Source organism: Lampetra fluviatilis, chromosome 2 (assembly GCF_964198595.1).
Source record: "Lampetra fluviatilis chromosome 2, kcLamFluv1.1, whole genome shotgun sequence".
Lineage (NCBI taxonomy): Eukaryota > Metazoa > Chordata > Hyperoartia > Petromyzontiformes > Petromyzontidae > Lampetra > Lampetra fluviatilis.
Genome location: NC_136276.1, coordinates 30,532,990 through 30,559,207, shown reverse-complemented (window position 1 = coordinate 30,559,207; position 26,218 = coordinate 30,532,990). Strand labels below are relative to the sequence as shown.

At 45.5% G+C, this 26,218-nt stretch overlaps 1 protein-coding gene across 1 annotated transcript; it reads right to left on the bottom strand.

Moving 5' to 3' along the window:
- Positions 1–460: 460 nt before the first annotated feature.
- On the bottom strand, positions 461–25,553 carry LOC144938403 (DBH-like monooxygenase protein 1 homolog). Its single transcript, XM_078866197.1, has 13 exons — positions 25,263–25,553; positions 23,462–23,608; positions 21,828–22,007; positions 19,631–19,714; positions 18,841–19,020; positions 16,451–16,553; positions 14,181–14,422; positions 12,977–13,062; positions 11,090–11,186; positions 10,331–10,390; positions 8,915–9,045; positions 2,337–2,487; positions 461–730 (listed from the first exon to the last, which is right to left on the bottom strand). Exons 1-13 carry the CDS (start codon positions 25,551–25,553, stop codon positions 461–463), a joined length of 2,022 nt encoding a protein of 673 aa, XP_078722323.1.
- Between the last annotated feature and the right edge of the window lie 665 nt (positions 25,554–26,218).

Sequence of the window (26,218 nt, the reverse complement as noted above, 5' to 3'; positions counted from 1 at the left end):
AAATAATATACAACTGGAGTTGTTTTTTAACTCTAATTCATCAAAAAATCGGGTCAGCTCGGCCGTAGCAGTCGAAAACAAGTGTTCTTGCACAACAAAGTAGCCGGTCAACACAGCCAGTTGCGATTTGATTCACTGATCAGTTCCTTCTTGGACAATACAACTCAACATATTTGTCAATAACACTGTGGCTTTAAAATAATATATATATAAAATCGGTGATGATTCATCAAATGACCCTCCCACGATGTATTTCCTAGTGTGGTGCACGTGAAAGTCATGGTAGCTGCAAGGAGCCCATAAATTAGTCATATACAACTTAAAGTAATTGGAAATACTTTATTTTCGTTACATAAAAGCCAATGCTTGTTGCATGAACATGAACATCCATTTTACTCGGTCAGTGAATTATTACATTTCTAATTGTCATGGCAGTTCTTGAGCTCCTTTACTTCGTGAGTTAGGCGAGGAGAGACTCTGCAGACAGCAGAGCGAGGGTCGCGATGGGCAGTGTCAGGAGCAGGTGCAGCCAGGTCCCGTGGGGGTGCACGCTCGGGGCTGCCCCCTTATCTCCGGACTTCGTTGTGGGTTTCGTGGTAGGTCTCATGGTGGGTTTCGTGGTAGGTCTCATGGTGGGTTTCGTGGTAGGTGTCGTGGGGTTGCAGGGGGGCGCTTCGGGGTCCGCAGGGATCTCGGGGATTCTCTGCCCGGGGAAGGACTGGAACCCATTCTGTGAAGGTGTGGAGATCGTGTTGAGAGTGAAAGATCATACGGATAAGATGGAAGAGGAATTTAAGGGGAACAGATAGTCAAACATAGGTACAATTATTACTTCAATACTCTGAGTTCTGCTTGAGTTATGACTAAGTGTTGTGGCATCAACAGCATTGGCTAGATGAACCCTTGACATTAACTTGAGAAATACATGTGTGTAATGGGCATCTGTGTGTGTGTGTAATCCAAAAGTCTTAAAGCTTCAATACTCTTTACAAACCTTGACTTAAAGATTTCGTGACTTCTGGAATTCATATTATTTGGGTCTTTCGGTAAAGTCACGTAGACAGATTCAAAGAAAATAACAAAATAACAAAAATTTAAAAAAGACCAGATGGCTGAATGGGACACTGTCTACAAGAAATCCACCCATATGGGTGCCTACCTTCCCAGAATAATTTCCTCATCAAAACTCTACACCATAGAGCTCGATGTATTTCTAACCAGTGAACTGGAACACGTACACCAAGCTCTCAAGATGAATGGATAATCAGACTACACAATCTGTAAAGCTATCACCCCAACCAGTGGGAAAGAGCCATCTGAGGATCCAATCAAAACAATCACCTTGCCATACATAGCAGGGGTCACAATTTTTTTTTCAAAATCATGAACAAACACAAGATCCAGGCTCGATTTAACACAGTACATAAAATTCGTGATCTGATCCCATCTGTGTAGGATGCGATCCTTGACATGCAATACCCCGGCATCTCCAAACTAAGCTGTCTGTGGCAGTAGTTACATTTGGAGAAACTAAGCGACATGTCTCGGACCGTGTTCGTAGACATAAGGCAGATCTGAAACACGGTAGGACCAATACCTCGGCCGTGGCTGATCATTGTTTACATGCGGTGGGCTGACACGAAATTGATTTCTCCAAGACGAATGTACTTTGCAAACCCACTGGCTATCAAAAAAGATTAGTTCATGAATCCATCCATATATATATAGACACAAACACAGTTTCAACCGACAAGATAGGTACAAACTGAGCAATCATTGGAAGGACGTTATTAACCAGTTTAAGTCATAACTTGCTGTGATGTTCCCAACCTACCACCTTCCGATGTTAGTTGTTATTTTCGGCCCTCTGATTAATTACATTAACAGATTAAATTTCTCACTAATGTAGCTATCTCACGCGCCATCCTCGAGGCTGCTGCTTCATGATCTGCCATTAACATGCTAATCTCTCACATTAACATGCTAATCTCTCACATTAACATAGTCACTTTGGTGCACTCACCGTTAAGGATGCTCGGCAATCTTGCATTGACATGCTAATTCTTGCCTGCAGCCCTTTCATTGGTGGAAAGACCACCACCGCCTTTTCTTGAACCTATCTACGTGACTTTACCTAAAGACCCAAAGAATACTCTTTAGACAATTGTAAATTCACCCCGCAAAGTCAAACCAAGCTAGAAATAGCTCTCTTTGCCTGCAATTTAGGGTTGGCATCGACTACCCAAATGTCATCCTTCAACCGATGTTGCCGTCAAACTTATTGTCATTTGGTAAAAAAATATTTTGCCGGCCCCCCCACTCCGCGCTCTTCTCACCGTGTCCGCGTGCACCGCGTACTGCTCGGCCATGCGCGCCGCCATTTCCACGGTGCGGATAGTCTGCTCTGTCCAGTTCACTTTGTCGTAGACAAAGAAGATCGGCTTCCACTTGTCCTCCACAGGGGTTATGATCAGGTGTGGGTAGCTACTGTGAGGCGGACAATATAACGTACAGTAAAACCTCAAGAAGCCCGACTCAGGAAGGTCAGTATTTCGAGTCAGGAATACCGAGATAAATACACACGTAAATAAAAATAAAACACAAAGAACTCCAACCAGAACATTGCAAGAGCCCTCCATATAGAATATCGGAACCCCATTCGATGTAGTGCTCTTGCCAATAATACCTGGTAATCCAAAGCAGCAATTATTCAACCAGAGTGACTCGTTTAACAAGCTTATGAAACACAAAGGTCAAAACTGTCCAAGTTTGCTTCTTAAACAAATGCTGATATTAATCTGGAAAGCGAGTAGTTTGATAGACTAAAACATGTATGTATGTACTGTATATGAGGAGTCAGTCATCTCAGTCAGTCAACCAACGGCACCTGGGTGTGTCCCGTGACCTCCTGTCAGTGAGCCTTGGACACGTGGCCTCGGAGTGCACCTGGCCTGGCAAAAGCGCCATGGTGACATCACCACCATTTAGTGGTGAATGACAGCTGTTGTTTTTGTGGAGCCAATCACAGAATGGAGTTCTGATATATATTATCTTTGACTGGCAGTGATCAACAGCAATGAATAATGAGGAGATTGTGTTCTGGGCATAAAAGTTTGGTTCCAGGCTGTCCCAAAGAATGGTGACAATTGGTTCCAAGCGGTAGTGGTACATGAGGCATCGCAGAAACTTGTTCTGACGGTTGACAGGCCTGGCCGTCTTTGTGGGTGCACTCTTATTAGAATCATAATTTTTATCCTGGAGGAATCCGATGAGCTAGCTCTTTTTCACAGATGTCCAGTCGGGGCAGATCAGCAAGTTACAGCAACACAAAAAACGATAGGAATGCAAAATAGGACAAATGTAAGCATTTCGATTTAAAGCTTTCGTGACTGCAGGGATTCATCTTCTTGGTTCTTTCGGTAAAGTCACGTAGAAGGGAAGTAATAAAATAATAAAAATAAAACATAATAAAACAATTCTCACGACGTTTCGGCCACAACGCAAGCAGCCGTCATCAGGCGACGAATGAAGCACCTCCAAGCTTGGAGCGTATATTTAAGCTGGGTTAGACGGGGGGAGGTGGGAAGAAGAGCGCCTAAATAAAATAATTTGCATATCAAGAGGAATTCAGCATATGGAAAATGCGTAGGAGGTGGGCGGGGGGGGTTCCAAATCAATACTATGCCCGTGCATTATGCAGGATTAGCAGCATCAAAGGGGGGGGGGGGAGGGGGGTAGCATTAACAAAGGAAAGGAATGTTAATAGTATGTAGCTGCAGTTACTAAACAACCACGTAAAAAACTAAAGTAAAAAACTGCATAACAAACTAAAGTATAAACTACATAGCATCATCAGTATACTTACTATACTCTACAATAAGCTGAGTTACTAACAGTAAGTAATACATAAAACATTCTACGTTGTAAAAAATTATATAATATGCTTCCATCTAAACTTTATTCTCTTACATCACACGCCTCTATACCGTACTATATACTGCCATAGGCCAACCCAACATTAAATTACATACTGTATTGCTATAAACCACTCTATACCTTATACATTTTAATATAACACTATGTATTATTCTACCCACCCTAATGTGTATCGAAATGGTTTATTACGTCCTTCCAGTGATTGCTAAGCCAGAATCCATCTTCTCGGTTAAAATTGTCTCTGTGTTTGTATATGTAGATCGCCTCATGAACGAATCTCTCATGATAGCCAGATGGCTTGCAGAGAACCTCTGTCTTAGAGAAGTCAATGTCATGTGAGCCCACTGAGTTGTAACAGTGATCTGCCACGGCTGAGGTGTTTGTCCTACCGTGTTTCAGGTCAGCTTTATGTTCACGGATGCGGTCTGCGACATGTCGTTTGGTTTCCCCAATGTAACTGCTACCACAGAGGCAACTTAGTTTGTAGACACCATAGAGCCCAATGCATCTCCGACCATGAACACATTTCCAGTGAACTCAAACACGTACGCCAAGCTCTTAAGGCTAATGGTTACTCCGACTACACAATCCGCAAAGCCATCACTCCAACCATCAAGAAGGATCCGGTTGAGGAGCCTTTCAAGACCATCACCTTACCCTACATTGCTGGGGTCACAAAAAAGATCTCCAAAATCCTGATTAAACACAAGATCCAGGTCCGATTCAACACAGTACATAAAATCCGTGATCTGGTACCGTCTGTAAAAGATGTGGTTCCAGACATACAGTACCCTGGTGTCTACAAACTAAGTTGCCTCTGTGGTAGCAGTTACATTGGGGAAACCAAACGACATGTCTCAGACCGCATCCGTGAACATAAAGCTGACCTGAAACACGGTAGGACAAACACCTCAGCCGTGGCAGATTACTGTTACAACTCAGTGGGCTCACATGACATTGACTTCTCTAAGACAGAGGTTCTCTGTAAGCCATCTGGCTATCATGAGAGATTCGTTCATGAGGCGATCCACATATACAAACACAGAGACAATTTTAACCGAGAAGATGGATTCTGGCTTAGCAATCACTGGAAGGACGTAATAAACCATTTCGATACACATTAGGGTGGGTAGAATAATACATAGTGTTATATTAAAATGTATAAGGTATAGAGTGGTTTATAGCAATACAGTATGTAATTTAATGTTGGGTTGGCCTATGGCAGTATATAGTACGGTATAGACGCGTGTGATGTAAGAGAATAAAGTTTAGATGGAAGCATATTATATAATTTTTTACAACGTAGAATGTTTTATGTATTACTTACTGTTAGTAACTCAGCTTATTGTAGAGTATAGTAAGTATACTGATGATGCTATGTAGTTTATACTTTAGTTTGTTACGCAGTTTTTTACTTTAGTTTTTTACGTGGTTGTTTAGTAACTGCAGCTACATACTATTAACATTCCTTTCCTTTGTTAATGCTACCCCCCTCCCCCCCCTTTGATGCTGCTAATCCTGCATAATGCACGGGCATAGTATTGATTTGGAACCCCCCCCCGCCCACCTCCTACGCATTTTCCATATGCTGAATTCCTCTTGATATGCAAATTATTTTATTTAGGCGCTCTTCTTCCCACCTCCCCCCCGTCTAACCCAGCTTAAATATACGCTCCAAGCTTGGAGGTCCTTCATTCGTCGCCTGATGACGGCTGCTTGCGTTGTGGCCGAAACGTCGTGAGAATTGTTTTATTATGTTTTATTTTTATTATTTTATTACTTCCCTTCTACGTGACTTTACCGAAAGAACCAAGAAGATGAATCCCTGCAGTCACGAAAGCTTTAAATCGAAATTTAACCGCCTCTACGGGGAGGGTTTCCACATAACTTTGAGATCCTTCAACAAGCTCCGGGATAAGAAGGCTCAGCTAATCGAGTCTCTCACCTTTCTGAAGAGATGCCGCGACTCTAAGGTAATACCAACCGCATTTACACTAACATCTGCTGCTGTAACTTCTTCTAATGCGAAACAAATTCTGTCTAGAACTAGCTTAGCTCTTATCTCAGAGAAAATCAGACTTACGCGGACCGAACTAGATCAGTTAGACAAGACACTCTACAAATCACACTTATCTTTGAGTGCAACAATGTCCACATCGGATTGGGAACATGTGGAAAAAATGACTGCCTCTTCAGCTGCCGCTATGTCGACTAAATGTAAGGACAACTTGATTTCCAAATTCAACCGCCTCTCAAACAAGAAACCGGACCCACACATTGAAAAGCTAGATGTTAACAAAGTCGTAATTAATCGCAGTAACAGTCCTATTTCTGAAGGTTTGAAATCCGTTTTAGCTAAAGGACTAAACTTTGCAGTCACACCTAGACACATACCAGTTAATGATATAATTGCTCGAGTAGATGTAGCTCTCAAGGGCTTGAGTCACATCGCTGCAGACGTAGCAAGATCTGAAATCTCTGTAACCCTCAAAAACGCTAAGATGCCAGCTAGCAACATCAGCAAAGATGAGCGTTTTGAATTAGCTCAATTAAAAAAGAGGGATGACATTGTCATCCTCTCAGCCGACAAAGGCAATGCCACTGTCATCATGGACAAAATAGAATACAACAACAAAATTCAAGAACTACTCAACGATGGCAGCTATACAAAAATAAAAAGAGACCCCACCAACAGCCTCGTCTCCAAAACCAACAACATCATTTCTGCTTCAACCGCATTAATTGATCAGACCAAACAGTTCTCGTTGAAACCTTCGGCAGCCAGGCCACCAAGATTGTACGGCTTGCCAAAGATACATAAAGAAGATACACCTCTTCGTCCCATTGTCTCTACTATCAACTCCCCCACTTACAAACTGGCTCGTTTTTTGTCCGAAATCCTACGGCCTTTCACTGGAAAAACCACCTCTGCAGTACTAAACTCTACTGACCTGGTATCGACAATCAAGGGGATTGCCCTGTCCCCAGACGACCTGCTTGTCAGTTTTGATGTGGTTTCCTTGTTCACCAAGGTGCCTGTGCCTGACACCATCGCAATCATTGAAGACTTGGTTCATCAAGGACTGAATGCTGGGGTACCCCCCCTGGTGAGACACTGCTTAACCAATACATACTTCACCTGGAATGGAACCTTCTACAAGCAAATTGAGGGCACCCCAATGGGCTCCCCCCTATCTCCGGTTGTAGCCAACATCTTCATGGAGAAATTTGAGACGGACGCCATCCAGACTGCCACTCTACGCCCGACCTTATGGAAGAGGTACGTAGACGACACTTTTGTCATCTGGCCACATGGCCGGCCTGCTCTAGACCAATTTCTCGACCACATCAATTCCATACACCCAGCCATCAGATTCACCATGGAAGTCGAAAATGATGGCAAGCTACCCTTTTTGGATGTCCTAATCAAAAGGAGACCTGATGGTTCAATGAGCCACTCTGTCTACAGGAAAGCCACCCACACGGATGCTTATCTAAAACCGGATTCCCACCACCATCCATCCCAGAAGAATTCCCTCATCAAGACTCTATATCATAGAGCCCAATGCATCTCCGACCATGAACACATTTCCAGTGAACTCAAACACGTACGCCAAGCTCTTAAGGCTAATGGTTACTCCGACTACACAATCCGCAAAGCCATCACTCCAACCATCAAGAAGGATCCGGTTGAGGAGCCTTTCAAGACCATCACCTTACCCTACATTGCTGGGGTCACAAAAAAGATCTCCAAAATCCTGATTAAACACAAGATCCAGGTCCGATTCAACACAGTACATAAAATCCGTGATCTGGTACCGTCTGTAAAAGATGTGGTTCCAGACATACAGTACCCTGGTGTCTACAAACTAAGTTGCCTCTGTGGTAGCAGTTACATTGGGGAAACCAAACGACATGTCTCAGACCGCATCCGTGAACATAAAGCTGACCTGCAACACGGTAGGACAAACACCTCAGCCGTGGCAGATCACTGTTACAACTCAGTGGGCTCACATGACATTGACTTCTCCAAGACAGAGGTTCTCTGCAAGCCATCTGGCTATCATGAGAGATTCGTTCATGAGGTGATCCACATATACAAACACAGAGACAATTTTAACCGAGAAGATGGATTCTGGCTTAGCAATCACTGGAAGGACGTAATAAACCATTTCGATACACATTAGGGTGGGTAGAATAATACATAGTGTTATATTAAAATGTATAAGGTATAGAGTGGTTTATAGCAATACAGTATGTAATTTAATGTTGGGTTGGCCTATGGCAGTATATAGTACGGTATAGACGCGTGTGATGTAAGAGAATAAAGTTTAGATGGAAGCATATTATATAATTTTTTACAACGTAGAATGTTTTATGTATTACTTACTGTTAGTAACTCAGCTTATTGTAGAGTATAGTAAGTATACTGATGATGCTATGTAGTTTATACTTTAGTTTGTTACGCAGTTTTTTACTTTAGTTTTTTTACGTGGTTGTTTAGTAACTCTAGCTACATACTATTAACATTCCTTTCCTTTGTTAATGCTACCCCCCTCCCCCCCCTTTGATGCTGCTAATCCTGCATAATGCACGGGCATAGTATTGATTTGGAACCCCCCCCGCCCACCTCCTACGCATTTTCCATATGCTGAATTCCTCTTGATATGCAAATTATTTTATTTAGGCGCTCTTCTTCCCACCTCCCCCGGTCTAACCCAGCTTAAATATACGCTCCAAGCTTGGAGGTGCTTCATTCGTCGCCTGATGACGGCTGCTTGCGTTGTGGCCGAAACGTCGTGAGAATTGTTTTATTATGTTTTATTTTTATTATTTTATTACTTCCCTTCTACGTGACTTTACCGAAAGAACCAAGAAAATGTAAGCATGCCACGATAAATAAATATAAATAAAGTGTATTGGTACAAATTGCATGAGTGCATATTGGCGTGCGCGCGCGTGTGGTTGCATTTCTCACGGCATGACGATGTATCCGAAGGCGGGTGCCACCTGCGTCATGTCATAGATGCTGAGGCAGCGCGACACGTTCACCTTGGGGTAGTAGTGCAGGAAGCCGAGGCACATCTCCTCCTGGGTGCTGAGCCCACCCTGTGGGGAAAAATGGGTCGCTGAGAGGTCAAGACTCATTTCCTGCAGGGGTGATCGAACTTTTGCAAACTGTGCAGCTCCCAAGCTCTGGGCCACTTTGCCTTTGCTCATAAGACAATCATAATCGCGAGATATGTTTAAGTCTGTCTTGGAAAACTCACCTCTTTAAACTGGCTTTCATCCCCTCGTTCTGCCCATTTACCCTGGTTTTGTTTATTTCCTGCTTTCCTTACATGGCGCATTGGGATCAACGGATGAAATGCACCTTACAAATGTGAATTGTTATTTTTAGATGATGGGGTAGGGCCAGGGTTTTTCCCCACTACGGGACCACTCTTTCATGTTTACCAATCCTCTACGTCCAATTTAAAATTGCACGTGCCTAATGATTGCCAAGAACATCCAGCGAAGCACGTATATAGCTCGTATTTATATGTATGTAATGTGAGGATTAATCCGGGTCGTTGACGGATCACAACTCGTCACGATGATTGGCTCTGCCAGTCCTGGTCCATAGCCAATGGGGGGAAGCCTAGGGGCGTGGCCCTGACGTAATGGAAAGGTGACAGTTGTAAGTAGAAGATTGGTTCTGCTGGCTTTAGCCACAGCCATTGGGGAGACGAGTCAGGGGCGTGGTCCCGGGAGCCTACGGTGGAGTCTGGAAGATTCCATAGAGGCAAACCAGGATTGGTGGAAACGTACCACGTGACCCGGGTATTAAATAGGGATGGAGATGAACAACACATGGTCAGAACTGGAACGAACGAAGGGAAGAGGCCACATGAGAGCGGGGGTCCAGGCTGCCACGTGGCTGCGCGCGTCTCTCTCTTTCTATCCCTCTCACGCTTTCTGTCAGCAGCATGAAGGAGTGTTGTAATGAAAGACGAATAAAGACCAGATTCCAGAAGTCGCTTCAACGACCTTTATTACATGTGCATGTGCTATCCCTCATAACAAAAATAGCGATCGCCCAAATGTACGTAGAGATCTTGTGTGTTGATGTGCATACGTACGTTTGTGTCTCACACACACATACCATCTTTAAATGAGTACCCGGTGTAGTGTGTAACATTTAGCACTAGGGAGACAAAGGCGGCCGGGCGTGGTGATGGCCATCCACCCCCTGTGTATGCCGTTTCATTACCTTGAAGTGCTCCCTAATATAACTTTTCCTGACAGTCTGCAAGGGTTATATGGGGGATCTTCATCTTTGTATTTGTCTCATGATATGTAGAGCACTAAGTTGTAATTTAAGATATAGACCTTTGTGCCATGTGTAGTTTACCGTGGTTGTACTGGATCGTTCCTTGCTGTTGTAGAGGCACTCTGTGATAATGGAATCGCCCTAAAATTTGAACATGAGATAAACATTGGGCATACAACATAGGGTCAACCAATGGATCAACATAAAAGCAAAACTTGGTCATTTTCAAATATCTGTAACTGCTTTACAATATATTTTTGTTCAATTTACATACGTTTGTAATTGTCACACCTGACCCTATACCTATTATGTAAAAAAGAATTGTATTAAATCAAGTCGTGACCACCAATCAACCACAATTCATTCATTCGCTATACAGGAGCATTGATACCTTTTTATTCCTTGTTAAGCAAGTCAAACTCAGTTATATATAGCGCCATTCACGCCAGGCCTCACAGCACTTTATAACACGAGTAAACACCCTTATCATTAAAACTGCGAGGAAAACAACCCGACACAGACAGATGCGAAAGAGGAAATAAATGTGTTTTCAGATGAGCCCTAAAAACTTCGACTATCTAAGCGTCCCTAACTGGACTGCGCCCGACGACTGAAAGCTCTATAACCCATTGAACGCAGATTTGTCCTTGGTACACTCAGTTGGCCGGATTTGGTGGATCGAGCAGTAAACCTCGTTTAAAAGGGTTTTTCGTGGTCACACTAATGGCAGCTGGACCTTTGGCCAACATGACTTAGTATTTAAGTTTAAAATTCTCTAGCTGTCCAGTGGCTGCAGCTGGTCCCACTTGTGGATGATCATAATCGGCCCCAGCTACTCACGGGCATCACGGAAACGAGCTCCTTCAGGTAGCGCGTCTCCTGGAAGTTGAAGTCGTAGCCCATGTCGCGACCCAGGTCGCTGATCTGCTTGCCGTCCCTAGCCAAAGCGACAGTGAACACTGGGATCAGTATCTGTACAGTGTTCTCCTATAACGCGCAGTTTTCATAACGCAAAATGTTATAGGGAACACATTTGTTATAACGCGGATGCAAATTGGATAGAACAGGGGTTACGTTCATGGAAAATGTCGTGTTGGGCAAAACCTCGTTAGAAAAAGAATAGACCTCATGGGAAAAATAGGGTTGCGTTCCTGGGTCCGAAATGATCACCCCCTCCCTCTTTGTTTAACTAACTGTGTGTAGCCGAAACAGAATAAGAATGTTTGTTTTTCCTGATACGGGTTTTACTCATGTTATAGGTCGCGCGAGTAGGAATAAACGTTTGCAAAGCTGCCTCGGCGTAGTATCACACAAGGTGGGATGCTGCTGGATGCTTCTAGATGCTACCCACGTGCCTCAGTCTTTGTTCAGCCTGCATATGCATCTCACGTGTTATCATGGACTGTGCCTTACCCTTTATTATATATTATAACACAATTTTTCCATAACGCGGTGTTCTTCAGGAACGCAACTACTGCATTATAGGAAAACAGACTGTACTCCCCACCTATAAGGTAAAGCGGTTTAGAAGTAGAGTAGACTCGATTATCCGCGCTAATGATGGGGAGGGCGGCCACGGATAATAAAAAATCGTGGATATTCCGAAAATATCCATTTTCCACCAATCTCTATGCCAAAAAACTACTGATTGACCGATCGATGCGCGTGCCCAGTGATAACACTTTTGTACTCTCGAGCAGAAGACTCCGCTCACTAAGTGGACAGCAGAGCCACGCCAATCAAAATCAATCAAGCGCCGCCCACTCCTGTAAAGATATGCAACTACTGTACTGTAGCGGCGATCACGTAGATTTCGGATGAACCGGAGAACATTTTTTCGGTTTAAGCACGTGACTTGTAATAAACATGTCCAAGAATAACAATGTAGAACCGTTTCAGATTATTAATTTGGACTTAAGGGAAACTCCATGAGTTATTCATTCATGTCAAAATCTCAGGTGCGTGGTTAATTCGCAAATTGGATAAACCGCACGCGGATAATCGTGAGTCTACTGTACAAGAAAATCTTGTCCGACACGTGTTATCGACATCCAAACACGCGTTATCGAATGCGTGTTTGGATGTCGGATTCCTCCAGGATAAACAAACATTCTTATTCTCTTTCGGCTGCACACAGTTAGTTAAACAAAGAGGGAGGGAGTGATCATTTGGGACCCAGGAACGCAACCATATTTTTCCCACGAGGTCTATTATTTTTCTAACGCGGTTTTGCCCAACACGACATTTTCCATGAACGTAACCCCTCCGTCCGGCAAGGTCTGCTTGAGCGTTGACCAAATGCACGTGTATTATAAGAGAATGTGAGGCTGTGTTGAGAAGGTTCAGGTCCAAAGTGCAATGTGCAAACCATTGCAGCACTGCTTCCTGTATAATATGAATACCAAGAACTATTCTTTTTAACGGCTTACATACTTTATTCGATAAACGCTGAACAAGTTCTGCACATTTACAATGATGTGGCAATGCGGCATTACCCAAGCATTGAAAGAATCAGAATCTTTATTTATACAGTATTGGAGGAGTCCAATGATCTGTAAAGCTCTTTTTCACAGATGTCCAATAGAGGCTGGTCAAAACGTTACAACAACAAACAAAACAAAAGTATAGAAAAGGTATAGGAAAGGTAAACAAAAGTGAGAAAATAATGCACAGTAGATGAGGTCCCAACAAACTTGTGCAGATCCCATAAACGAGCGTCACACTCACCTGTAGTGCCGCACCTGGACGGCTCTGCCCAGCAGGTGAGCGTGCAGCATCGTAGCAAACACCTTCATCTCTCCACTCTGCGTCGCCTGTGTGAACATAACGCCCATTTTCTCTGTGGCCGTAGCACTCCTCTGGTCAGGCCCACTCTCAATAATGGACTTTATAAAAAAAAAGGTCCCATGTTTACTTTTACCGTGTCTGTAACTTGTAGTCTTGAGGTTTTGAGAGTGAGTTATGAAAACATTGCCGATAGTTTGATGGGGGACGGGTGATGTTGGCGAACGTGCTAAAGAATGTTTGTTCGTTTGGGAGGTAGGAATACGCTGAAAGGTCATATAATTGTGTGCTACACAGAGGTTAGTGCCTACAAACCACTCAAAATATCAGTTTAACACGTAGGCTTTCGCGACCAGTATTATTCATAATAAAGGTTTTTGGGTTAGTTCGCGTTGTTTATGAATGTGTCGCAACCCTCCACCACCCAAGACAGCCAATCAGTAAAAAAATGTGTCACGTTGACAAGAGACAAATAGTTCACTATTTTAGCCCACCAGTGTGTTGAAGAGTGAATCCATAACATTTACAATTTGAGTACGACGTTTCGCTGGAAATTACATCCAGCATCTTCGGGGGATTTGCCATAATAATGAAGCCATCCACCTGCTTCCGGTCTTAAATAGTGCATGATGATGTCATCATTGTTAAACCCCATCATGATTCGAGATCAAAGGCGGAGGTGGGGGTGTATGCAATTATGTAATAATAATTAGCTGATTACTGATCTAAGACCGGAAGCAGGTAAATGGCTTCACTATTTTGGCAAATCCCCCGAAGATGTTGTGAATTCACTCTTCAACACACTGGTGGGCTAAGATAGTGAACTATTTGTCTCTTGTCAACGTGACACATTTTTATACTGATTGGCCGTGTCCGGTGGTGGAGGGTTGCGACACATTTATAAATAATGCGATCTAACCCAAAAACCTTTATAATGCACTCAAAATATGCCCGATGTTAAGATGAAGACAGGGCACACTGAGTGTGATTTAGTTACGGGCAGTATGTAGTGTAGCTGCTTTAAGTCGGGAATACCGAGTGATCTTTTCCATAACCACTCAAAAGACATTTGCACAGAGAAGAGGCCATTGTGAGCAGATGGGGATTGGGGTGGAATGGATGTTTTGTGTTGTGAGAGATTCCTCACCTCTCTGCCGGGCGCCACACGCCTGGGTCGCGACATCGCTCCCTGGAGCGGCAGCGCGGCTCCGTCCGGGCCGACGGTGGCGAAGCCCTGAGTGGGGCAGATGCCGTAGTTCGTGTAGGAGGGGGCTCCGGGCGGTACGAAGTGCATGATCTGTACGTCGAGGCCGGTCTCCAGTACCCCCGCGTCGTATGCACGCAGCTCCGGTGTTATGTAGAAGCGGAGGCCGGAGCTGTCATTCACCCCTGGAGTTGGGGGTTCAAAGGTGCAGGCGCAGACTTTAAATGACAGTGCGGCATTTCCTTGCAGTTTGTCATCGGCAAACCTGAACTGAGGTCTTCTAGACTTTTCTCACTCTGTCTCTGCCACTCGATCCCATGAGTTGGCCTTTCTATTTCACGTAAACTTTGTCAAAGCATTTGCCTTCATGGACTCTCAAAAAATTGTCCCCCCTCTTCTCCCACGTGTCCATTTAGGACCGCACTCAATATCAATCTTTCTCTTTCGGGTGATTCATGCACTTTACTTTTCAAAGGCCTTTCTCAGTAGATATCTTTCTTCACTTCAAACTGCATTTGACCGTATTGGTGGTACACTGGTGCGCGGTGTAAAAAAAAGCAAATTTTTCAAAATTATTACTTATTTTCTAATGATTCGCAACCCCGGTCGCAAACCCTCGGGTGGTGTGTCAAAATCAGTTTTCGTGATGTCGAAGCAGTCAGAAGACGAATGCCAGTTAAAATTTTGATTCTAGACTATTTTATGAGGACCGTGTGTTATGCTGCACTAGTGTACCGTCAATACGTCCATTTAGTGCATACACTGATTGGTCTCTTGAGCATTTCCTCCTCAGTCTTTAATTTCCCAAATATCCCAATCTATCATTTACATCTACCACATCTTTTTGTAAGCGCCTTGTCTCAAATTACTCCACTCCATTTCTCTGTGCACTGTGTCCACTATAAAGTAGCCTTTATCTTTCCCCCCACCTCCTTTGCTTCACCTTCCTTCCACTCGACTTGCTGGATACGTGCAACTGTTACGGCCCCTACTCGGCGGTACATCAACAATCTCTCTACCATTACCAGTCCAACTCGCCGCATGCCATCTCGCAGATCGGAGTGCCACCACCTTGGCGTCGTTATCTTATTCATCCTCAGTCGTGGCACAATGTGGTACCCCACGTCCACGTCCCGCAACAGTTGGGGATTCCTGCTGCACGTCGCGTACATGGTCTTGCCCACACATATCTTGCCACTCTTGTACCTGTCTACGTCGCATTCTCGCTCTTTACGTTCTCAATCTTTGCCGTCTCTCTCTCTGTTCCTCCTTCTCCTTGTGCTCAATCCACACTTTTGCTCTTTTTCCCTTCTCGCCTCCCTTCACTGGAACAAACTTCCCCATCACATTAAGCAGTCACCTTCGAGTACTAGTTTTCCGCTCCTCATTCAAAATTCACTGATTTTTTGTATCTTACCCATGGCCCCTTAATCCACCCCTCATAACCACCACAGTTCCTATTCCCTCTTCGTATTCTCATTACATGGCTATCACTCATTCCCCACTCATTTATTCCATTCATCATTTACTGTCATAAATTTCGCTTTCACCGAATTCACGCATCATCACAGATTCTCCCCCATTGCTTCCTCTCTCATCTACTTTGTTAACCTCATCTCCACCATTACCATCATATGTCTCGTTATTAATTCTCTGTAAATCGCCTTGGCGAAGGCGCTATAAGATAGGATGCCCTGGCCGCATCTTCGTTTGTAAATCTGAGTTTCTTGATTTCTATTTTTTATTGACCTTTCCTGTGTCCATTTTTATAGGCCTTTAGCGATACTCTTCGGAAAAGAACGAGCAGGGCAATGGCCTGGAGTTTGCCATCAGCCGAAACTGGATTTGGAGCACGGATATTGCCAGATTGAGAAATTTCCAAGTTGAGTAACACAGTTAGGGTACAGGTGTTATTGGATAGTGGGTGTTCATATGGGATTAATTTATCCAGTAGTAGATCTCGAACCGGTGGTGGTAGTGGTGGCGATGAGTGAAGAGGTGGATAAATAGGGGAGTTAATGACCCATCAATCCATTGACTGGCATGGATTGTTCATCCTTCAATACGTGCACCGAATCGGATAGCAATCAATGTTTTTTTACGTCATATTTCGTGTGCTCATGCGATCCTTCCCCACCTAGAGGCTGCTAAATGAATCGCAACACCCTTCCCCCTCTGATTAGCGACACCATGCTAGAAGATGCGTCCCGTACTTGACACGAGCCCGGGGTTGTCGTAGTGCATCTCGATCAGGACCATCTTGGGGTCCCCTTGCGCTCCCAGCGAGTACCCGGCCTCGGGGGGGTAGTCAAACGTCTGTAGCACAGGCACACACACACATCACTGGTATAACAACATCCCACATAGCTTCACCACTACGTGTACTTAACTGATCCTGATTACGTCTTGACAGCAAACTCTAAATCTTAACTAAGCCTATATCTGGTGAGGTGTCCTAGGTGTTGCCAAACAATGGCAAAATGCCAAAAAGCATTAATTGTCTTCTGGGAGTCCCAAGACAACGGCAAAGGTCCACACGATTGCCAGGAGCATTGTTCGGTCGCTACCAGAAATGGGGAGACTGTATGGTCAGCACTGTGCTTGTTCAAGCCTCAGTCACGTCTGTCTCCTACGTGTGGATGCTGTGTTTAGGCAGACACTATTTATGGGGAAACACAAGCATGAGCTCGAAAATGAGCACAAGAGTTAGGGCAAAGAAAATAACTGATACCCGTACGTAGCCAACCGTGATAATTAGCCAACCGTGATGATCGAGGTGGAATGCGAATGAAAACAACATCATGGGACCTCCCTTGTCAGCCTCAAAATATGAGAATAAACTTTACCCTTTCTAGCAATGAAACAGGTGATAAGATGTTACAACAAACAGAAACCTTTTTGCAAGGAATCATGTCTGCATTAACTACACATACTTGTGGCGAACATGCAAGCAAACAAAACACACGTTCTGATTGTATATGCATTGTCTTTGAAACGGATTGGTCCACACCAGAGACAGCTTTTTTTAAAGCTTAGTCTCAAACAGTGTTAGACCAGAGGACTCCAGAAGACGAACAGCATAAAGACAATGCACTATACTCTTAGGTTTTTTCGGTAAAGTCACGTAGGTAAAAAATAAAATAAAAAGTTAATAGAAGTAATAATGGAAATAAAATAAAATAATAAATCACGACGTTTCGGAGGCAACACAAGTCTCCGTCATCAGGTGGGACCGTCACAGCTAAAATTACTGCATCAGTAATTGTGATGGTCCCACCTGATAACGGAGACTTGTGTTGCCTCCGAAACGTCGTGATTTATTATTTTATTTTACTTCCATCATTACTTTTATTAACTTTTAATTTTATTTTTTACCTATGTGACTTTACCGGAAAAAACCTAAGAGTATGAATCCTTGCAGTCACGAAAGCTTCAAATCTAGAAACAATGCACTATCATTATTTTGAGGGCTCTGGATGAAAACAAACTAACAAATCTTTGGCACAAGTGCTATTAAGCTGTGTTAACACTGTCCACTGGCGTTCAAACTGACTAGTCCAGGCTGAGAAACCAGACTGACCCAGCCAGCAAACTGGCTATCGTCCCAATTAGGCTATGCAGCAGGAAATATTGCATGATGGTGATGATTGATGTTATTTGTTTGTCGAGTTTTACTTGCTTAGCGTATTGTATCTGTTTGTTTTATTCTAGTATGCTGTATTTTTTTGTTATGTGTTGTCTATCTTGTTGTATTCATTATCTAAGGGAGACACCTACACTAACAACACCGCCAATAGCAAGCAGCCCACGGAAGTTTCCCCAAGGCAGCATTCGCTTATTCTTAGGTTTTGTCGGTAAAGTCATTTACTTGATACAGCTGTCGTGGCTGTGACGGTTCCACCTGAAGACGGAAGCTTGTGTTGCCTCCGAAACGTCGTGATTTTTATTTCTATTAATTTTAATGTTTTACCTACGTGACTTTACCGAAAAAACCTAAGAATATGAATCCTTGCAGTCACGAAAGCTTCAAATCCAGCATTCTCTTCTTCACCAGCCAGCAAAGGCCAATCACTGGGACTGCCCGCATGGCGGTAGGATGGCACCACAGGCTTCACTCGCCTGAAAACAGAGCCTGCCCTCCGAGTTGGCTGCCCGCACAATCTGCGAACACTGCTAAGCAGGTGTGGCTGTGGTTACACCATCGCATACACACATCTCTGTATCTAAATTAGCTCAGGGCTACGCTGAACCCCTCCTCTCTCCCTTGTGAAAAGAAATGCCGCTCCAAAACCAGAATCCACTTTCCTTCTATTTCCATTTCTTTTTCTTCTCTCTGCCCTTTCCCACGCCTGCGAGTTGGCAACACTTTATTACATAAACATGGAAGAGATGGGGATTCGTTTACTATATGCTGAATGCCTTCGGACAAGGCACGGTATGGCACCTCCTTAACGCCCACTACACAGAAGTGTCACAACATCTATTCGATCTACCGACCCTCGCCTCCACAGTGCTGGATTTACAGGCGGTATTTCACGCACTCAGACACAAGTACTTGGCACACATGCAACTGGCGATGCGTGCGTGCGGGGTTACCACGTACCCCGCCGCCAATGGCCCACGCGGCGAGCACGGAGCTGCAGGTGGAGAAGGAGTCGGGCATGTTGGGGTGGTAGCACTGGTGCGTGACTCCCACGTGGGACGCGTTCACGTTGTCCAGGCACACGTACACGAGAATGTGGTGCACGAACGCTTCGTTGCCGGCCTGGACGATGGGCTGCACCTGCACGCGCAGTGGAGGGGGTGCACGCGTGAAGAACGCATGGGTGGACGTGCAACACGCGGGACCAACTTTGACATTTGGTTTGGAACCATTGGGTCAACATTGGGCCAACGTTTGACGAACGTTGGGCCAACGTTGGTCCAATGTTGCATGTTAAAGGGGACGCAGCATTGACGTCACTCCCTACGAGCCAATCACCTTCAATGCACCCCCATATCATCAAATCTTCCAAGCCAAGCAGGGTTTTGAGCCTACTAAGCGTCTGATTGGGTGTGCGACTGCTTCGGAATACCAGCTGTTCACCAGCTCGCATCCATTTCCAGCCTACGTCACTCGGTTGTCATCGCTTAGAGCTTCACGAATTCCAGTTCAGATAATGCTCTATGGGTCGTGTCCTTTGTTTACCCAGTAATGTCCCGCTGACTCTTTTTTTCCAGGAGGGTCCTGCAGTTAGAGGTTTTTTTTTTGCAAGTCTATTCTTATATTGCTGCTCTAAGAGAGACATTTGGTCGTGAAAGCACCCCACCCCCGCACCCCGCTACCTACTGACCACCCCCCCTTACCCACCACTATTTCAGTATAAGTGTGTGTGGTTTTCCCCGCTGTGAACCTTGATGAGGTGATTTTTCTTGCTGAGCTTGGGCAGAGAGACGAGCTTGCACGCGTAGAATGTGGAGGCGGTCGGGATCGTGTACTAGAAGCGGACACGGCGAGGGAGAAACAAAACCACAACAGCTGCTGTTCAAACAATGCTTCGTCAAGCCCTCGTCTCTCCGTTTGCTTACATAATGTCATGATTTTTTACTATTAAACTATTTTGATTTAAAGCTTTCGTGACTGCAGGGATTCATATTCTTAGTTCTTTCGGTAAAGTCACATAGAAGGGAAATATTAAAATAATATAAATATAAAACAATAAAAATTCTCACGACTTTTCGACTGTAACACAAGCAGGTGTGAATTTCACACCTGATGATGACTGCTTGTGTTGCAGTCGAAACGTCGTGAGAATTTTTTTTGTTTTATATTTATTTTATTTTCCTTCTACGTGAATTTACCGAAAGAACCAAGAATATTAGACTATTGTTAATTTTACCAGGTAAAGCCCACTGAGCTGTAAAGCTCTTTTTTAAGAAGTGACCTGGCCACAAATGATAGCTCCACGGGAACGGTTTATCGCGTGGAAATTTATGGCAGGAAAATTGCTTTAAATGCACGTTTCTAAATGCGGAGGGAAGAACCGGAGGGCCCGGAGAAAATGCCACGCAACCACAGGGAGAGAGACACGCAAACTCCAAATATACAGCAGGCGTCAGGGTCAAGATCGAACCCACGACCTCCTGCATACTAGGCAAGGTAATTCACATCTAGCCACCGTGGCGCCTCATCCAGGAATAACGTTTGACTATCATTGAAACATAATTCATGGCCCGGCTTGAATGCTAGTTTCTCAGCGGGGTAAAAATGGACAAATTGGCAGAAAGTAGTGGTGTTTTGTTGACCTTTTTTCTAGTAAAAATCAGTTGAAGATGTCGCTTCGTCCGACAAGCTGGAAGCTCTACGTCCTACAAGGCATCAACAAGTGGCTGGGACCCAAGTGAAGGTCCGACCCTTCGTAGCTGTAACTCCTCCGTATGGTGTGGTTGGCTGAGTGGTCACCACCCGAGGCTGTATCTGGTAAAGGGGCAGTTACCCCTTTGTGTATTACGTGTTGATATGAACACATTCCTGCGGAGGGAGCTGGTAGGAACGTTGGGTTGCTCGGTCAATGGCCAGGGTCAACGGCGGCGTGGTGTATTCCGCAAATATTCCCGACTGTGAGGGCGGGCACAAGCCGGCGTGAGTAGATTAAACGTTGAGTTTTATAAGGGAACCACGGGGTGACCAACCCCTCCCCACCCAGCCCCACCCCTCCCACCCCCACCCAGCCCCACCCTCCCCACCCAGCCCCTCCCCACCCTCCCCACCCAGCCCCTCCCCACCCTCCCCTCCCCACCCAGCCCCACCCTCCCCACCCAGCCCCTCCCCACCCTCCCCTCCCCACCCAGCCCCTCCCTCCCCACCCAGCCCCTCCCCACCCAGCCCCTCCCCACCCTCCCCTCCCCACCCAGCCCCTCCCTGCATGACAGACGGACGGACACAATAATCCCCTGTGGGCTGGTGAAACCAGTGGGTTCCTACCAGTGTTGCCTCTATAGGATAACGTCTGTGACTCAGTTGGACTCACTACATATGTATCATTTTAGTTACACCGTGCATAGGGTTTAGAGGACGACTGTCTCACGGTGACCGTATCAATAAAAAAAGATGTAAAGGTACAATACTCACGATTAGATTAGCATGCGTCTTGCTTTCATGTGCATGTCAGTTAGCAAGCAAGCCTGGTGGTGTTCAATAACAAACTACAGCAGTAGCGTTACTAGATTTCACGCTGTGTATTTTTCGGAAATATGTTTTCATTTGTAACAATGTTTTTTTTGGCACTCATGGTTAATTGTTGAAATCTTTTTTTATATATATAAAATTTTTAAAACATTTCTGCTTGTTTATCTATTGATGTTAGGTTCCCTTGTGGCCGACCGGGTCCCTATGCGTCCCATAATGCTGCTCCCCCCCCCATAGTTGAGCCCCTAATCTCTAGCCCGAATAGTGAGGGAGGAGGGACATTGACAAACATCTCTTCTGCATTGAATGATACCGATCACTGACACTTATGGCCTCGACACCCATGACACTTATCCTCAACGGTCTATGTAGTAGGCTGCTGTGGGGGATATTTGCCCGTGCGTGATTTGGGGCTCACACACCTTGTCAAATGTCAGGTCAATGAAGCTGTGTTCTTGAGGCAGGGGCTGCTCGGTGGGAAATCCGTTGCTCAGAAGCTGGACGCTCTTGGAGCCCCGCGTGACCACGCCGTGGTACAGGATCTGAGTCTCGCTCTTTGGGTCATCGGTGCTGTAGGCCCAGATCATGCGCACCGTGTCCTCCTGCCGGACAGAGACACAGGTGAGGGGGGGGTGTGATGGCGCACGCCGTTTATCAAATAATAATCAATAATAATTGTAACTTGAGGCGCGTTGCACGGTATCCGCTCGCTCTCGTAGAGAAAGAATGACTTGCGGGCGAGAGGTACCCACAGGTATGTGGAAGGAAACTGGAGAACCCGCAAAAAGCCCACGCGTGCGAGGAGGGGTCCACTCTATCCCATTCCGATGGAGCAGGTGAGGTCCACATTGTGTGCTCCACCGCAGTGGTTCTTAACCTGGGGTGCATCCACCCGCTGGGGGTGCGAGATGCCCTTTCTGAGAACCAAAGGGGTGCAGGCTGCAGTAGAGATTAAGAACCACTGCTCTTCTGCCTTCTGGCGAGCCAAGGGTGTTGGCACATCCTCGATGCTCACGGTAAGGGAACTTCGCAGCATTTGTGCGGTGATCCAACAACCCTCGCTGCCTTCACAACGCTGGGTTACAGGCAGCCACGCGCAGCAGCATAGCCGCTACCACGCCGTGTGTTCTCAATTACAAGTTGCTTGTTATGACGATAGAATGGATGCCAGTTATGTGCACACGTCAAGCCCCATCAAAATTGAACTGCATTGCTCACACGAAGGACAAACATGTGCGCGACCCTTTACGATAACTACATTTGATTGGAAGTAAGCTGAACGTGGCGGATGCCACACATTAAGAGACAGCTTCAATTAAGAAAATTACCCGAAGAAATAAATGTGTAAATCACAGCACCAGTGGCTGTTAGGGAGAAAACCTTGGTTTGCTAAAAAGCACGTTTTTTCTAAGAGTGCATGCGTATCTATGTGTATGTGTATCTATGTATGCATCTGTGTACACGTCTGTGTGTACACGTGTGTGTGTGTGAGTACAAGTGTGTGTATGTGTGTGGGAGCGGTGGTGTAGCGGTTAGCGCTACGCTGCGCTCTGAACCCGGCAACCCGCTCAACACGGCCAACACCCAGTGACGATTATCTGAACCGGTCCTGGGCCTCCACTAGATCGACTCAGCCTCAAATGAGTACCTGGTGCGGTGTGTAAACATCGCCACTGGGGAGACAAAGGCGGCCGGGGGTGGTGTTGCCCACCCACTCCTTTGTGTGCTATGCCGGCCTTCATAGGTGCTCGCTAACAGCACTTGCCCCAACAGTCAGTTAAGGCTATACGGGGGATCTGTCGTTTGTATATCTGTGTCGTTGTGTACACTGACTCTATGTGTATGCGTGTGTACATGTGTACACGCGTGTTTGTGTCTACACGTGTGGGTACAAGTGTATGTGTACACGTGTGTGTGTGTACAAGTGTGTGTGTATACCCGTGCGTGTGCAGACGTGCGTGTATGCACACCGTGTGTGTACACGTGTGTGTGCACGTGTGTGTGTACACGTGCGTGTGTGTGTATACACGTGCGCGTGTGTGTGTGCAACACGCACGGTGATGTCCCTGTCATTGGCGTCGCACGTGCGGAGCGCGCGCACCACGCGCATGACCGTGTGGGTGCCGTTCTCGCTGAGCCGCACGAGTTTGTAGTCCTGGCTCGCGTCCCGCACCAGGCTCCGCTCCCCCTCGATGTGTCCGTCCTGACCGCACAGCAGCAGCCCAGGGGGGGTGGGGGTAGGGTAGTAGGGACACACGGCGCATTGTTTGTCAGAAGACAAGACTACTCTCAAATCATTGAGATTACACCCCGATCTGGGAGAAAAACGCTCAATCGTCCTCGATCTGCAACTGATGCTTTTTGGTTTACGACTGCACATGTCTGTTAATGAAGATTTAAAGTTTGAGTGACGAGTCATGTATACATGGAATCGCGTGTGGAAGAATGTAAAGTTTTCCGATTAATGTGCAAATTATGATTGTTGCCGAGGATAATTGAACATGAACGATACCGAGCCACTTTGGTTTGAGAGGGGTGTGCGTTATTTTGATGTGTGGTCCGTGTAATGTGTATGTGATGTGTGTGATTTGCGTGAGTGTGATGGATGCGTGTGTGTGAGGTGTGGGGCGTGTGACGTGACATGGGAAGCGGTGACCCAGCGGTTAACGCACTCCGCTATGAACACAACGACCTCAGTTAATTTCCCAACCACGGCTAACATCAGTGGCGAGGGATATCAGAACCACTCAAAGGCGTCCCTTCCCCTCCACTAACCCGCGGTGATCAACGCGGGGGAGGCCTTCATCCAGCAGTGGATTATTATTGTCATGCTCTCCTGCTGCGTTCAAACGAACAGGCCTGCTCAACATTTACACTATGAGATCTCTTTTACCAGTGGCAAAATATAATGGTAGGTTTTTACCCTTATAACTGGTACAAAACTGACACCTTTATTCAAGGCATCATGTTTGCAATGACCACAACACAAGTAGTCAATAAAGCAAACAAAAAGAAGCAACTCTGATAAGGATAATAATATGCACTGTCCTTGAAGTTGATTGGCCCACACCCGAGACGGCTTTCTTTAGAGCCTAGTCCCCATTGGTGTAGGGCCAGATGACACCAGAAGGCGTACAACTTCAAGGACAGTGCATATTATTATCCTTATCAGAGTTGCTTCTTTTTGTTTGCTTTATTGACTACTTGTGCTGTGGTCATTGCAAACATGATGCCTTGAATAAAGGTGTCAGTTTTGTACCAGTTAAAAGGGTAAAAACCTACCATTAGGCCTGCTCAATGCAATGCCACATTTACACGGCCCTGTATTTTGTCGAATAGATGTTTTCGAAAACAGTTCAAGATAGGTGCATACATGTGGGAGGTGGTGAATGCAGAGAAAAAAGTATTGAAGCTGTTGTCATCATTATTGGAAACCTAGCGATATATATGTACATTTAACGAAATTATGAAAGTGGGTACAGCAACAACGATGGGGATTATCGGGAATGACAAATCACAAGGATCATCTCTTCCACCGTTACGGTCACCACTGTCGCCAGCACCATTGCCATGATCATCATCATCACCAAGACCATAGCCTGCCATCAACATCACTCTCATCATGACTATCACCATTGTAAACTCGTGCGTAAATATACCAAGATTGAGACCAATTGCTGAACAACTAAGACACGCGGCGTTATGGGTGGCACCGGTGACAGTCATTGTGATGAACATCACGATTAATGGTGAAAGCGATGGTCGTCATGGTGAATGTGATTGTGTTCTAAAAAGAACCGTGACCAGGAATCGAGCCCAGATATTTCCTCGTGAGGACCGCGCCGCCTGCCACTCACCACGAGGTGGGTAGCGGCTGCGCTGTCCACCCACCCGACCACCACGTCAGAGCCGGCCATCATCCCCGTGGAGCTCAGCCCCAGGCCGACCCAGCCTCGGGTGCGAACCCGAGCCTCCAGGACGATCTGGTCGCTGTCGAACGCCCACGAGACGTGGAATTTGTCCGGAGATAATTCGGTGCTGAACGTGAGGTCGGCGTCAGGATCCAGGGCACAGGACACCCCCACGGCCATCATCACCACCACCATCACCACCGTCGTCATCCTCGCTGGCAGGTCTTGGCGAGGCATAACTGCTTGTGACTGAATTTGTCAGATAATCGATGAAAAATCGACTGTGATGATTGAAAAAAAAACCAATACTTTGACGACACCTAAATATTAAGTTTTTTTTTATGTTTACAGATGTTGTTTCTTCGATTAAATTATACTTAGTAAGTATGCCTTAAAATAAGCGGAAATTCTCGGCTGCTGATGTTGATCTTGCTTGGACGAACGTGCACCTGCGCTGCCTCTGTGTGTGGAATATACCTTATATAATGCCCCTTCTTGGTACGGTGTTGCAATTGTAGACATCATGAGTCAAGGCGGGGTTTAAAAAAATTAACCAAGGTCAATGTAATCGCACATGTCCCCTTATCTATCCCGCGATAATGCTGACACGAAGTCCAAGAGTTATCTTCGTGTCATATTAACGAGCTGTCTCCCTGACAGACCTGATGGTGACGGAGTAGAGTGGCAGTGGATAGACCGTGGCTAAGCATTATGATTAAGGCGAGAGCGGCACACAAGGGGGTGTTGATGGGCATGATGGGCATGGCCATGAACATACTGAGAAACACCGAGGCACACAAACATAGAGTTCTAGCTATCGTTTTTCTACCAGGTAAGAACTCAAGAGACAAGGATATGTCTCATTTACACGAGCGACCTAGGTCACAAAAAGTGACATAAGC